The 14,604-nt window shown below is 45.8% G+C and overlaps 1 protein-coding gene across 1 annotated transcript in view; it reads right to left on the minus strand.

Annotated features, from left to right (window-relative positions):
* Nucleotides 1-216: 216 nt before the first annotated feature.
* Nucleotides 217-14,604, minus strand: part of cacna2d3 (calcium channel, voltage dependent, alpha2/delta subunit 3) — a gene marked incomplete at both ends in the record, with an annotated part of 40,790 nt that continues 26,402 nt past the window's right edge. Inside the window, 24 exons of the mRNA XM_080548085.1 lie at nucleotides 217-309; nucleotides 466-574; nucleotides 841-951; nucleotides 3,128-3,245; nucleotides 3,387-3,442; nucleotides 3,533-3,573; nucleotides 5,239-5,314; nucleotides 5,434-5,504; nucleotides 5,678-5,740; nucleotides 5,930-5,974; nucleotides 6,064-6,125; nucleotides 6,220-6,297; nucleotides 7,232-7,353; nucleotides 7,510-7,605; nucleotides 7,917-8,010; nucleotides 8,240-8,337; nucleotides 8,467-8,512; nucleotides 8,697-8,764; nucleotides 9,905-9,966; nucleotides 10,620-10,691; nucleotides 10,881-10,964; nucleotides 12,187-12,261; nucleotides 12,468-12,548; nucleotides 12,662-12,739. Coding sequence (XP_080404211.1) covers nucleotides 217-309; nucleotides 466-574; nucleotides 841-951; nucleotides 3,128-3,245; nucleotides 3,387-3,442; nucleotides 3,533-3,573; nucleotides 5,239-5,314; nucleotides 5,434-5,504; nucleotides 5,678-5,740; nucleotides 5,930-5,974; nucleotides 6,064-6,125; nucleotides 6,220-6,297; nucleotides 7,232-7,353; nucleotides 7,510-7,605; nucleotides 7,917-8,010; nucleotides 8,240-8,337; nucleotides 8,467-8,512; nucleotides 8,697-8,764; nucleotides 9,905-9,966; nucleotides 10,620-10,691; nucleotides 10,881-10,964; nucleotides 12,187-12,261; nucleotides 12,468-12,548; nucleotides 12,662-12,739 — 1,899 coding nt within the window. The remainder of the gene's footprint in view (nucleotides 310-465; nucleotides 575-840; nucleotides 952-3,127; nucleotides 3,246-3,386; nucleotides 3,443-3,532; nucleotides 3,574-5,238; nucleotides 5,315-5,433; nucleotides 5,505-5,677; nucleotides 5,741-5,929; nucleotides 5,975-6,063; nucleotides 6,126-6,219; nucleotides 6,298-7,231; nucleotides 7,354-7,509; nucleotides 7,606-7,916; nucleotides 8,011-8,239; nucleotides 8,338-8,466; nucleotides 8,513-8,696; nucleotides 8,765-9,904; nucleotides 9,967-10,619; nucleotides 10,692-10,880; nucleotides 10,965-12,186; nucleotides 12,262-12,467; nucleotides 12,549-12,661; nucleotides 12,740-14,604) is intronic.

Raw genomic sequence — 14,604 nt, forward strand, 5'->3', positions numbered from 1 at the left:
TCTGCTGAACAGCACAATGCATGATCATCTGTACTACCTGTTGGTGATGAGCAGGGAGTATTCTAATTGGTAATGTTCCCTGTTGGATGAGCAAGTTATGTTCTGTTTGGCCATGTTCCCTATGCATTGTAAGCTTCTGTTGGGGAGTTGTAGCTGATCTTTGTCTCTGTCTGTCCCCGTTGTTGGGTCCAGGGTAGATGGGGCTCAGATATGTGGTCACCTGCTGATGATAGTGGCCAGCAGGGGGAGCAGTGCTGCTGTGAGGGGGGCAGAGAGGCCTGTCGCTGCTCCACACTCCATGGCATTCTCCTACACAAACACAGGGAGGGTTTACACAAGATACCAAACCATATACAGCCTTCACATACATGCAAGCTGTCACGTATCTACACACACACACACACACACACACACACACACACACACACACACACACACACACACACACACACACACACACAGTACCTCGGGGTGGAAAGGATGACACGATTCCGGCCTTTTCCTGTCCTTCTGATACTTCAGTCTATCACATTTGAGAGACTCGTTGTGTTCACAGGAGTTAAGGACAGAAACACTGATGAATCAAACCTCAGACTCCTCAGATAGATGAGGATGCAACTGTGGTCACACTCATCGTTTCTACAGAACAACATCATTATAGCATGATGTGCAAACCAAAATGCAACGCTAACTTCAAAATACCATTACGAAAAAAAAATGTATTCACCGAAGAGTAGTCATCAATACTCACAAAACCAGTTTCTATTGTACACCTGACAAACACACTCCTACACCTTTCATTTACCCATGTAATTCCATAACACTGAGGAAAGGATATACATGATCTCGATTGGCTCCATGGATACTGGTGGGGAGGAGCTACAGTCACACTTGTTGTCCACGACGACCATGAAGAGGTTACTGCTGGGGATCTGCTGGATAACAAACGACCTGCAGGCGAGGAGGAGAGAGAGACAGTCCACATACATATCTCTGCAGTCGAGTGTTAAACTGAGTCATGTTTAAAGCTAACCCTAATAGCACAGGTCAGATTATTGGGAAAAATGCAGGGCCCTACTGATGTTAATCCTTACCTGTCAACATTGGGGTTTGAAAATAAGGGACATTTCCCAGCGCCCCGTCCTGGGCCGTCCCACCACCCCTACCACTGTCCTCATAGGATACCCCTTACATTTAGACAAGGAGACCCCTTACATTTAGACAATGGTATACACAGTCAATCCTAACATCACCACTAGGCAACCATAGGATACATTTCCATTACATTTTTGGCATTTAGCAGGCGCCTTGAGGGTGTCTGAGGGTTCGCAAAGGGAGTGGGCAGCCATGTTTTCAATGTCACCTGATAAGAATAAGACCATTATATTATTACAGTATAAGCATGTGCCTGGTTAGTTGTCATGATCAAACGTTACAAATGCAACTTACCGAGAAGCCACCCTTCTCTGCCCTCTCCCGCTTCCAGACGAACCCTATATTATAGCACTTGTCTTAATTCAGCCGCTATAATTGAGCCTCTATCACAGGGCGTAAATACAAAGCTCATTCACCTACGTTCAATTTCAAGTATATTTGGTATTTATAGACAGAAGTATGTACGCAATTTTAAACAAGCGCAGCCCATTTTATAAATAATGCTTACATCCGTTTAGAAAAATGTGCTTACGTACAAGTTAAAGATGACGTTCAAGTACTTTTGTATAAATGAGGCCCCAGGTGTCTCAGGAGACGCAGTGCTGGGGGGTAGTAGATGTCTCAGGAGACACAGTGCTGGGGGGTAGTAGATGTCTCAGGAGACGCAGTGCTGGGGGGTAGTAGATGTCTCAGGAGAAGCAGTGCTGGGGGGTAGTAGATGTCTCAGGAGACACAGTGCTGGGGGGTAGTAGATGTCTCAGGAGACACAGTGCTGGGGGGTAGTAGATGTCTCAGGAGACACAGTGCTGGGGGGTAGTAGATGTCTCAGGAGACACAGTGCTGGGGGGTAGTAGATGTCTCAGGAGGAGCAGTTAAGGTGTAGCCTGAAGGGATGCGTCTTCAGTCTCCGGCGGAAGATGAGTAGTGACTTTGCAGTTCTGACAGCTGTGGGAAGCTCATTCCACCAGAGGGGAGCCAGTGTAGTGAAGAGACATGATCGGGTAGCGCGACCTCCGTGTTGGCGTAGAGGTGGTGGGGCCAGTCGGCCAGCAGAGGTGGAGGAGCGGACTGACCGGGCTGGAGTTTGGGGGGTGATCATTGCCTGCAGGTAGGCGGGGGCTGTCCCTTTTGCTGGCTAGTAGGCAAGCACCAGGGTCTTGAATCTGATGCGAGCTGCTATCGGGAGCCAGTGCAGGGTGCGAAGGAGAGGGGTGACATGAGAACATTTGGGGAGGTTGAACACCAGACGGACAGCAGCATTCTGGATGAGCTGCAGAGGTCTGATGGCGGAGGCGGTGAGCCCGGCCAGGAGTATGTTGCAGTAATCAAGGCGGGAGATGACCAGTGACTGGGTCAAGGGTTGCGCTGCTTTTCTGGTGAAGAATGGTCGTATCCATCTGAAAAGAAGAATCTGCAGGAGCATGCTGTTGCTGCGATGTTCTGTGGTGGAGAAGTCTTGGAGAGGGCAGGCTTTCCCAGGGATGAAGAGTAGCTCAGTCTTGTGGAGATGGAAATCTGATCAGCACTCATGGAATGCCTCTCGTCCAATCAAATTACTTGCTCCCTTTATGACGCACCCATTGTGCGCTCCGGCGCTCTCAGAGCGAAATTACGAACGCAGCCCAAGAAACAAGAGGAGACAAGTAAACTCTGCATGGATATCGTGATTGTGCGCATGCGCCAACGTCTAACAAGTGCCTACCATTCACATCTTAACATACTCCAAAATGTGTTAAATGATAATATATTATAATAGGTAAAAAACACAGGAGATTTACGGGAAAATATTTAAATGAGCACAGCGGGAAAGAAAGGTAAAATACGGGAGAATCCCAGGAAAAACGGGAGGGTTGACAGGTATGTATTAATCTCCTGATATAATATGTGCACCTTAAACATGGACACATCTACAGTATCTTCAGTAGGTACCGTAACTCTGTTCCTAGTACCTGACACAGCCCTCACACAGTACCTGACACAGCCCTCACACTCGATGTTGCCGGTGGTCTCTTTGATAGTGCGTTCAGAGACGAAGGCAGGGTACTCTGTGTCACATGGCACCATCATGGTCTTTCCCCGAGATCTTTGGGCTGGAAGTAGGACATTCAACCATTAAGATACAGATGAACACAAATTCAGCAACACGCACGCACGCACACACACACACACACACACACACACACACACACACACACACACACACACACACACACACACACACACCAAATCACCTTTGACAGAGAGGTCAACATTCCACCAGCTGTACAGGTTGAACTCCAGCAGAAAACTGAAGAGGAGACCACAAGCATTAAGCACATTCCAGAACACAATAAATATGTTAATATGTACTATATCAATACGGTGGTGTCGTTCTCACATGACAAGTTCAGTCAGGAGCCATTTCACCACCGAGAAAGGCTGAAAGAAACAAGAGGAAGAATTTAACGGCAAGGAAAGACCATGGTAACCATGGTAACCACATTGCTTTGAGCTTGCAACTGACAAACATGCTGTGGGAGGAAGGACTCAGCCACTTCCCCAGCCACTTCCCCTGCATTTAGCCAGGTTAAGTCTTTATTTAGCCAGGTTAAGTCTTTATTTAGCCAGGTTAAGTCTTTATTTAGCCAGGTTAAGTCTTTATTTAGCCAGGTTAAGTCTTTATTTAGCCAGGTTAAGTCTCATTGAAATGAAAAAAGAGAGACTTGGCGAACAAAGCAGCATAAACAATTATAGACAAAAAACATAAGGCAGATCAAGTTTCACATTCAAGGCAGGCAAGATTATTTCAGCAATGTTACCAGTTAAAAACATTACAGTCCTGGGGCCTCATTTATAAAAAAAGTACTTGAACGTCATCTTTGACTTTCACGTAAGCACATTTTCCTAAACGGACTAAAGCATTATTTATAAAACGGGCTGAGATGGTTTAAAGTTGCGTACGTGCTTCCTTCTATAAATACCAACACAGGTAAATTGAACGCAGGTGAATGAGGTTTGTATTAACGCCCTGTGATAGCGGCTCAATTATAGCGGCTAGTCTGGAAGCGGGAGAGGGCAGAGAAGGGTGGCTTCCCGGTAAGTTGCGTTTGTAACGTTTGATCATGACAACTAACCAGGCAAATGCTTATACTCAGTACTCAAGTTGTAAAAGAAAATCAGGGGAGGTGGTGGATTTTATCATATGAGGACAATTTTAGCATCCCCTCAGCATCAGTGACTTCAGTGTCAGTAACTTGGTAAAAATGTCATTGCATGTGTGCGTGCCCCCTCGCACCTTGAAATAGCAGTAATACCACGTTCATTGATAAAATTACATAAAGTATGGAAAGAGGGGGGCGATTTTGACTGTTTTTATTTCTGGGGGGATGCCACCCCCCCTCAACTCGAGTGCTGCTTATACTGTAATAATATAATGGTCTTATTCTTATCAGGTGGTCTTATTCTTATATGGCGAACTCCCTTTGCGAACCCCCAGACACCGGAGAAACTCCAGTATAATTGAGCGCGTGGCCGGGCAAGGTCCGTTGTGGAACGCACTAGGCATGTTGAAGGGGAGATAGACAGCTACGGAGGGATATAAAGGAAGACTGAAATACAATCATAAACATCAGTTCCTTTTAAATCTTGAATTAAACTCATTTTCTCGGCTGATAACAACATCGTTAATTTTATTACGAGCCACTTGCATGAATTACAGTAGGCAGTGCGGCTCACATGTCTGTAATAACTCCGCATAACCAGTAGGTAATGTGCGTACGCAAGGTCAATACTCGACGTAGAGCTACGATCGTTTCCACGGTCAAATCGACTCACGTTGAAATTGTATAAATCACTACGTTGACGTGGTTTTCTACGTACGACACGGGTAAGATCAACATTTGATCTGAGTACTTTCTATAAATGAGGCCCCTGGATTTCATTTTCCTCCATAACTTTGATCCTAGATTTAAAATCGTTTAGTGAGACAAGCTCCTGCAGTTTCATAGTAGTTTGAAGCTCATTCCAGACCAAATAAAGTATTATTATGATGAAGGGTTTGGTGACTGGACGAAGGTCAGAGTGTGCCTTAGATAGAGTGCTTACATCAGATAAAGTGCGTGCGCTGTCGCTGCTTCTGGCATAGTCTTTACAGACGGCCTGGTAGTCATACAGAGTGAACCTACAAAGAGGAAAGAATACAGGCAGTGAGTGTCTGTGTAGGCCATGGATGTATATATGACTGTGTGTGTGTGTGTGACAGAGAGAGAGAGACAGGCTGGGTTTGACTGCTCCGCCAACCTTTTGAAGGACCCCATGAGGAGTAGCTTGTTCATAACAGCACCCTCCACTTCTCCAAAGAAGAGCCCTGTCTGAGAAAGAAGAAGGTTTTTTTCAAAGGCGAATGTCATTGGAGCTGCGTAACGCATGCACGCATGTGCGCGCGCGCACACACACACACACACACACACACACCCACACACACACACACACACACACACACACACACACACACACACACACACACACACACACACACACATACCTGAGTGTAGTCCTCTGTGACCAAGATGAAGCCATTGTTGTCTATGAGGTAACACTTAATGTCCTGACAGAGAAGAAGATAGGAAGATCAATACACATCATCACACACAAATGAAATCAGAGCAAGAGAAAGAAAAACAAGAGAAAGACTACAATGCAGTTGAGACAGGAAGTACAACAGCCGAGACAGGAAGATAAAAACAGCTTGAGCAGAAGCAGGAAGTGCCATGAGAGTGACAGGGATGGTTCTCACCTCGTTATCACAGCTGATGGTGCATTTCCCATCCAAAGCAGCACACTGAATAGATAAAGTATGAATCAATTCATTGAGTAAACAGAGTTTGAACCAGTAAATCATGTACTACTTCCTGTGTGTGTCTAGTCTACCTGTCTGCTGGCGGTCCAGAACTTTCTCTGAAAGAAATCCAGTTTCATCTGGATTCCTACAGCTAAAGACACAAACAAAAACACAAACAAATCACACACTGTGACCTTTTGACCGAAGGAGTTGACCTTAAATACTATTTAGAGACCTTACTGTACCAGCGACAATAGGAGACTTTCTGTCATCAAGGAGCTGAATGGCGGTGCTGGCCAAAACCACACTTTTATTATCTGACCCTGTAGGTGCATACCAAAGGAACAGACATTAGCGTCAATCAACAAAAGTTTCATGAATAAAATATAACCTTTTGATGGAAGATTCAAGGACATATTTTAATGCTGTTTATAACCTCGATCGAACACCATCAATCACTATTTTCCACATAATATCACCAATGGGACAACCAAAGCAGCAAAATTGGCAGGCTCCTTTTCTACCCACTAGATGGCGCCATACCCATAGTTTTGCAAACAGAGCATCCATCACAGTAAGCCACTCTCCAACTGCCATGGATTACAGTAGCAGAGCCAGTACTCTAGTATGTTTGAAATTATTCTGACATACAGAAAGGGTGACGCATTCTGTGATAAAACAGCACAGGTAATTACAGGGCAGAGACCCTCGGGAGAGTTCTTTAGCCTGTTAGCGGTTAGTAGCATAGGTAGTAACGTGCCTAGGGATTAAGAGCAGAGAGAGCGGTTCAGATAACAGAGAACATTGAGATCCTGATCTCCATCTCCTCCTCCCAGAGGGCAGAAAGTGGGGCACATTGGTAACACACTACGTTGAGGGAGATGAGCTGCATTGCCTGATCAGAGAATAGCCAACAACTCCACCACAACCGACAGAGATAAACATGCAAGATGAAATACAGAGAAATATTTTCCAAATGTAAAATGCACTTCGCTGACATGAAACTACAGGATAGAAGGAGGGAACTGGAATAGATAACCTGATTCGTGTAACTTGAAGAATTACAAGACAACCACACAATGCACAGGGCAAGAAAATGGCTGTTTAGATTAATATAGACACTATATGTAGGGCAGCAGAGAGGATGGTTAACAATGAGGGGCAGATAAAAATGTGTTGGGGAGGTGGAGTTGTAGTTGGTGGATGGGTGGGTACCTGGATCCAGTAATATTAGGTTTTGTGTAACAGTTTGCATACCAGAGCCGAAAGGGATGGAGTAGACGAAGGTTCCAGGGACCTGCTCTGCTGCTCTCTTGTACCACAGAGGGAAGTGGTCAGCATTGAACACACCCTCCTTATCCTCCGCTGTCAGGAAGTCTCTAAGGAGACACAGGAAAGCACAGGAGGATCAAGAGCAGAAAAAAACGACAAACATTACTATTATTACAAATCATCGGTTGAATTCAGTCACTGTGGCCCTGATTGGTCTTACTGTTGCGCTCACCGAATGGGCATATGCTCAGTATTGTACTCACTGATTGGATAGATGCTCTGGGACAACAAACAGGTTCGTTCTGGAGAGGCCAGTGCGTGTGCCCAGGTAGGCAATCTCCACTCCTTTGTCTGAGTTCCTGCACACATGATGTAAGGGGAGAAGATGATGGTGGGAGGAGGGTGTGTACTCGGGTTGTGATGCCACACAGTATGTATATTATCTGTGATGATTGCAACTGTATTCAATAATAAACTCTAGTGAACTGTATGCAAATCAATAAAGAGAATGCTAAAAACACAGAGGACAGAGAGTGATTGTGATGATGTGGTGGGTTTGGGGATATGTGGATTTGCATTTTGGGTTGGTAACAGAATCGCTGTGTGAAGGGTTTAGGGACGGCAATAGGGTTGAGGTTGTATGGGTTGAATTGAGAAGGAGTTTGCTCACTCTGACTTATTGAGGGCAAGGCCAGTCCAATAGGCTTCCAGCGGAGCTGTGACAACAGCATCAAACAGCACTTCCTGGATCAACTCTCTGTCACCTGCAACAGAGAGAGAGAGAGGAACACTACAGCATCCTCTATACTGAACATACAGTACTATTACCAAAACCTCTATCATATGTATACTATACTAGTCATCATTAATCATAATTAACGAGCCCACATATCATAGATAATATTCTAATCCGTGTTGCAGCTAAGATGATATGATTCCCCAGGTTACATAATGAAACATCAGTCCTGATGCCCAGTGAGAGAGGTCACTCACATTTGAGGTTAGGTTTGCGGCCGGTCAGATAGAGCTTGATGGCCTGTATCTGGGTCAGGTAACGGTGTTCATGGTGCTCGTCTGTGTTGCAGTAAGTCCTGTGGTCGTAAGAGTAGACAGAAATACACAGTGCTGTTATGTTGGAGGCCTCAACACGCCTGTTGAACTGAGTGCAAATAACCTACATAACGCATGAATACACCCCTCCTCCATAACCCCTGCATTACCATTCGTCTGCCAGTGCGACATCTGGCTGTTCCAGGTCATGGAGTCCTGAAAAATACACAGACATCAGTGACGCTTCAGCAACGCCCATCTGTGCGCTCTGCTATATGCCCCTACGGACAGACCTGCAGGGCTGGATGAAGCTCTCTTAGTTCACTGAGTGGGTGAATAAGGGAAGGGAGGGTGTATGAGAATGAGAGAAAGAGAGAAAGAGAAAGAAAGTGACTCTTACCTGCTTCCACCGACACATTTCCCCTGAAGAAGAACTTGCCGTGACCTTGGGACAAAGCCACCCCGACACTGAATATAGAAACACACACGCAGGGGAACCGTCAGAGGAAGTCAACAGTGGAGACTAATAATGCAACAAAAGAAAACAATTAGAGGATGAATGAAAACAAATGAGTGATATCAATCAATCAATCAACCAATCAATCAAACTTGATTTATATAGCACAAGTCATGCATTGAATGCAACTCCAAGTGCTGAACAATAAACAGTAAATAAACCACAATACAATCAAACAAGAGGTAGGAGATAAGAAAAATAGACATAGTAATAAAACCAGGAATAAAACGAAGAATAAAAAATAAAAACAAAAATGAGGAGATTAGAAATAGGGGTAAAAGTGCAAATTGACAAAGACACTAGGTAAAGGCCAGGCTAAAAAGGTGTTTTTTAAGCTTACTTTTAAAAATATCCACACTCAAGTCCTCCGGCAAGCCGTTCCAAAGTCTAGGGCCATAGTGGCTAAAAGCGGCCTCGCCTTGGGTCTTTGTCCGGACCCCTGGAACAATCAAGAGACCAGTACCAGAGGACCTGAGGGATCTAGTGGTAGACCAGTACCAGAGGACCTGAGGGATCTAGAGACCAGTACCAGAGGACCTGAGGGATCTAGTGGGTGCGTATTCTAAGACCATGTCCAACATGTAGTTCGGGGCTAGACCATGTAGTGCCTTGTAGACCAATAAAATAATCTTAAAATCAATTCTATGACTAACAGGTGGCCAGAGCAGCGATTTTAAAACAGGTGTAATGTGTGCTCTACTTCTGGTCCTGGTTAAAACACCAGCAGCTGAATTTTGTACAAGCTGGAGTTGATCAATGGCTTTTTTAGGTAGACCACAGAGGAGAACATTACAGTAGTCCAGCCTGCTAGTGATAAAAGCTGCACTAGTATCTCAGTATCGACCTGGGAGAGAAATGGACGCACGCTGGCAATATGTTTTAAATGATAGAAGGCAGATTTGGTTACATTCCTGATGTGGGCATCGAAAGTTAAATTGAAGTCAATGATGACATCCAGGTATTTGGCCTGGTGCTTAGGACTGAGTGCCAGTGACTTAATTCAATTTAGAGTCAGTTTCTCTCTCAGTGCCTCTGCTCCAAGTACTTCTGTTTTGTCCTGGTTGAGCTGAAGTAAGTTATATCTCCCCCACCTGAACGGAGTTCCCTTGATGTCAGTGTAGTAGTAGTCATTGTGCATCTTCAGGACACGTTTCTGAAAAGCGGGAGAAGAGCAGGGTAACATGAGGTGTTATCCAGTCCACACAGAGGGAACAGTCAGTCCACACAGAGGGAACAGTCCACACAGAGGGAACAGTCCACACAGAGGGAACAGTCAGTCCACACAGAGGGAACAGTCAGTCCACACAGAGGGAACAGTCAGTCCACACAGAGGGAACAGTCAGTCCACACAGAAGGAACAGTCAGTCCACACAGAGGGAACAGTCAGTCCACACAGAGGGAACAGTCAGTCCACACAGAAGGAACAGTCAGTCCACACAGAGGGAACAGTCAGTCCACACAGAGGGAACAGTCAGTCCACACAGAAGGAACAGTCAGTCCACACAGAGGGAACAGTCAGTCCACACAGAGGGAACAGTCAGTCCACACAGAAGGAACAGTCAGTCCACACAGAGGGAACAGTCAGTCCACACAGAGGGAACAGTCCACACAGAGGGAACAGTCCACACAGAGGGAACAGTCAGTCCACACAGAGGGAACAGTCAGTCCACACAGAGGGAACAGTCAGTCCACACAGAGGGAACAGTCAGTCCACACAGAGGGAACAGTCCACACAGAGGGAACAGTCATTGAATAGTCTTTAGTTAACAGTCATAGTGAGAGTCATCCTTCATCTCCAGCCCTCACCCCTTTGTCCACAGTCTTCTTCACCTCCATGGAGAACGTGCCTCTCTTCCTGTTGACCATGGCGTTGCGCAGCTGAAACATAAACCACAAAACAATCATCAAGATGTAAGGAGTGCATGCTCTATGTGCGTCTATTGTAGTTCATATGAGGGACTTGAGACAGACAGAAACTATAGTCATCGTTTTACTTCAAGTCAGCAAGATCTTTAGTTGTGAATCAGATGTGTATGAGGTCTTTGTTATTTCAGTGCTCAGACATACAATGTCATCTTTGTCCTCCCACTCGACCTCGGACAGGTCCACACTGCTGTAGTTGGGCTTCCTCCTCTTCTTGCCCTCCTGGTACTGCACAGAGAACACAGGACGCCCACTTTAACCATACTGTACACCAGTCCTTTTCCTGTGTCACCTAACAATCATAGCCATAAATTAGAGGTTTTCACTGCAATGAATTTGGTGTTGTTGTTGGTAAGCTACTTATCCCTCAGAGTATTTCAGCAAGTGTGAAGTGCAAATTATTTTTATTTTTTTATCTAAAGTTATATTCAGACTAGGATCCTACTACATGAGAAATTAGTGGATTCAAAATCGTTCTAACGACTATAAAAGTCTCACACACATATCCCTGCTTACTCAACACCGGGGTTGATAAACTGTTGCTGCGGTGCTGTCCAAAATATTAATGTGCTCAATTACAACAACCAATAATGTGAAACTGTATACTGTAAATATCCAGTCTAATCCAGTCCCTTACACAGCAAACAGTCCAGTCCAGTACAGTCTGGCACTACTCAGAATTGACCCTCACAGTCACAGCACAGTCTGATGCACAAAGAGACGCCCACAAAGAAAACACACACTAACAAACACGCACGACGGCACAGAGAGGAACTACATCGACACGGCACACGGATCCACTAGCACATAGTTCCAGTGGGACCCAGGGTCCCAGAGAGAGTGGCTGTGGTCTCTTGTCAGGGGGGCATTACCTCTGGGTTAAGCTGAGGCCAGCCAGCCTATGAATGGCCGTTATCCCTGCATGCATACATCAAAGGAAAAGGTGGGGATTACAGACCACATCCTCCCATTGAGCCTCCCAAGCCTGCCACTGTATTGTAACTGACACACATGCACTGTATGTGCCTGTGCTAAACACACGTTAGTCATATCACAGACAAGCGGGTCAGTTCACCAAAGCTCGGTGGAACACAGAGTTCAATGGGTAATAATATCCACATCAAATATCCAACATATCTATCATTCATCTCTGTTCACCACAGTGGTGACAGGGTACGGTATGCACATTACTGCAATGCAGGGGGGTAGTATCAGTATAAAACATACTGTCTGGCATGCTTTTATTTGTAGAAAATAATCAATAATACAAACCTGTATACAGTATACAATTTCAATAACAGCTTACAGCTTTCTAGAGATAACAAGGTGGATCATAGTAGGCTAAAGTATAAGGGCCTAGACTGGGCAAGGTAGGTTAGGTGTAGTTGACAGAACTAGGGGTTAAGGGACGAACGTGGCGTGAGTGTGTTTAGAGGACAGATGATGTTACCAGGGGCCTCAGGTCCGGATGGGTCAGGATGTAGCCGTTGTTTGTGATGGCAAACACGTAACCGTGGATACCTAGCTGGAGGCACAACAGAAAGGTTAGCAATGATTTGATTGCATGCGGTTTAGTAATCAGTACATAACAAAACACAACATAACATTTGATCCATTTTCATCAGTAACACATTTGGGGTAGATCCTTACATACAGTACACACACACACACACACACACACGCACACACGCACACACACACACACGCACGCACGCAGGTTTTGTCCAGTACCAGATGTTTAGGGATGATCTTCATGAGTTCCTGGAGAGGAATGTCCGTGCCTACGACCCCTAACAGAATCCCCTGGTTCCTCTGCAGACAGAGAGCAGAGGCAGACAGAGACTCACTCAGTATTACACGGGCGCACCTGAATTGACGTGCACAAACACATGCTTGCTCACTCTCCCACTCCCAAATTCACTCACCGTCTCATTCTTGGTGCTGAACACAGGCATGGCTACTGTAGTCATCAGATGGGGGCCACCCTTCTTGGGTCTTCTGCCCTGAGAGAAGGTATAGCAGTGACAGACAGGGGTTAATGGGACTCCAGTTACTGTAAGTTGGTTGACTGATGCTAAATGCTATGCTTTTGAACGCATGCCCTCTCCAAGATGTCTCCGTCACAGTAGAGAACTCTACTGTGAACTCCTCCCAGACAGCCAAGAACCTTGGGACGATCCTTGACAACCACCTATCCTGTGTGGCGACCATCATAGCGACAGCAACCTACAGTAGATTCTTCCACTACAACATCAGGAGGATACGCCCATTCCTCACAGCAAGCAGCACAACTCTTTCCCACCTTGACTACTGTAATACACTCCTGGATGGGCTCCCCGCCTCCGCCAACAGACCTTATAGCTCATCCAGAATGCTGCCGTCCGTCTTGTGTTCAATCTCCTAAAATTCTCTCATGTCACCCCCCCTCCTTCGTACCCTTCACTGGCTCCCGGTAGCAGCTCGCATCAGATTCAAGAAGACCCTGGTTCTCGCCTACCGGGTGACAAAGGGAACAGCCCCTCGCTACTTGCAAGCAATGGTCAGCCCCCAAACCCCTGCCCGGTCACTCCACTCTTCCATCATGGCTTGCCGCTTGGCACCCCTGCCTCTAAGTGGATGCAGCAGTCGCGCTACTCGGTCACAACTTTTCACTGTCCTGGCGTCCCGCTGGTGGAACAAACTGCCCACTGCTGTCAGGACTGCAGAGTCACTACCTATCTTTCACTGCAGATTAAAGACCCATCTCTTCAGGCTACATCTTAACTGTCCCTCCTAAAGACCTCCTTATCCCCAATATCCCCCTGTACAACATTTCATGTACAGCTCTACTATAAAAATAAAAAAAATGTATGTAAAATAAAAATTTATGTAAAATAAATAAAGTCATTCTTCCTTCTTCTAGCATTGTAACTGCCAATGGCCCCTGGTTTTAGCATAGATTCCTTTTTCTTATGATGACTGATGGATAGATGGTTCACTTACTGAGACAAAATGTATTTGTTGTAAGTTGCTTTGGCTACATGCCAAAAATATAATATCAATGTGTTCATATAGAATATAGTCCAGGGCTACTGTCATCCAACATAATGCTGTATGGGGTGGCACAGAGTCAAGTTATGTCCATGTAGAATAAAATCTATGCTCCAGTGCAGGACTATTGTAGATACTGGACCTGGTTTTAAATGCAGCTTTTGTTAGACGGACACAGTGCTGTCTTGCCCAGTAAAAGGTTCTTGTTTGGCTGAGAGCGGCGCTATGCTCAGCAGGATAACAACTGACATGATTAAACACATGAGCTCGTTGAAAGTAGGTCTGCAATTCCCTCACCTCACAAGCTCATGGACACAGCTGTGTGAGTGTGTGTGTGTGTGTGTGTGTGTGTGTGTGTGTGTGTGTGTGTGTGTGTGTGTGTGTGAGTGTGTGTGTGTGTGAGTGTGTGTGTGTGTGTGTGTGTGTGTGTGTGTGTGAGTGTGTGTGTGTGTGTGTGTGTGTGTGTGTGTGTGTGTGTGTGAGTGTGTGTGTGTGTGTGTGTGTGTGTGTGTGTGTGTGTGGGTGTGTGTGTGTGTGTGTGTGAAAGACGGGAAGTATGTGTACTGTATGTTCACAAGTGTGTACATGTGTAGGACCGAGGCAGCGAACTGTGAGGAGTCAGAGTGTCGTGTAGCTGCCGGCTGGACAAAATGTTTGATGGACGGTCCCTCAATCCACCACGCCACTCACTCCTAATGTAGCCCCCCTAACGCCCCCTGCCCAGTGTACACCAGGACAGGTACCTCCCAGTTCAACAGAGGGGCTTAGAGAAGAAGACACACAAGGAAAATCCTGCTGCAGACACTAGAGAGCTTTCAGGGAAACGACCTTGTGCTAC

Source organism: Nansenia antarctica (assembly GCF_963989245.1).
Source record: "Nansenia antarctica genome assembly, chromosome: 18".
NCBI classification, from domain to species: domain Eukaryota; kingdom Metazoa; phylum Chordata; class Actinopteri; order Argentiniformes; family Microstomatidae; genus Nansenia; species Nansenia antarctica.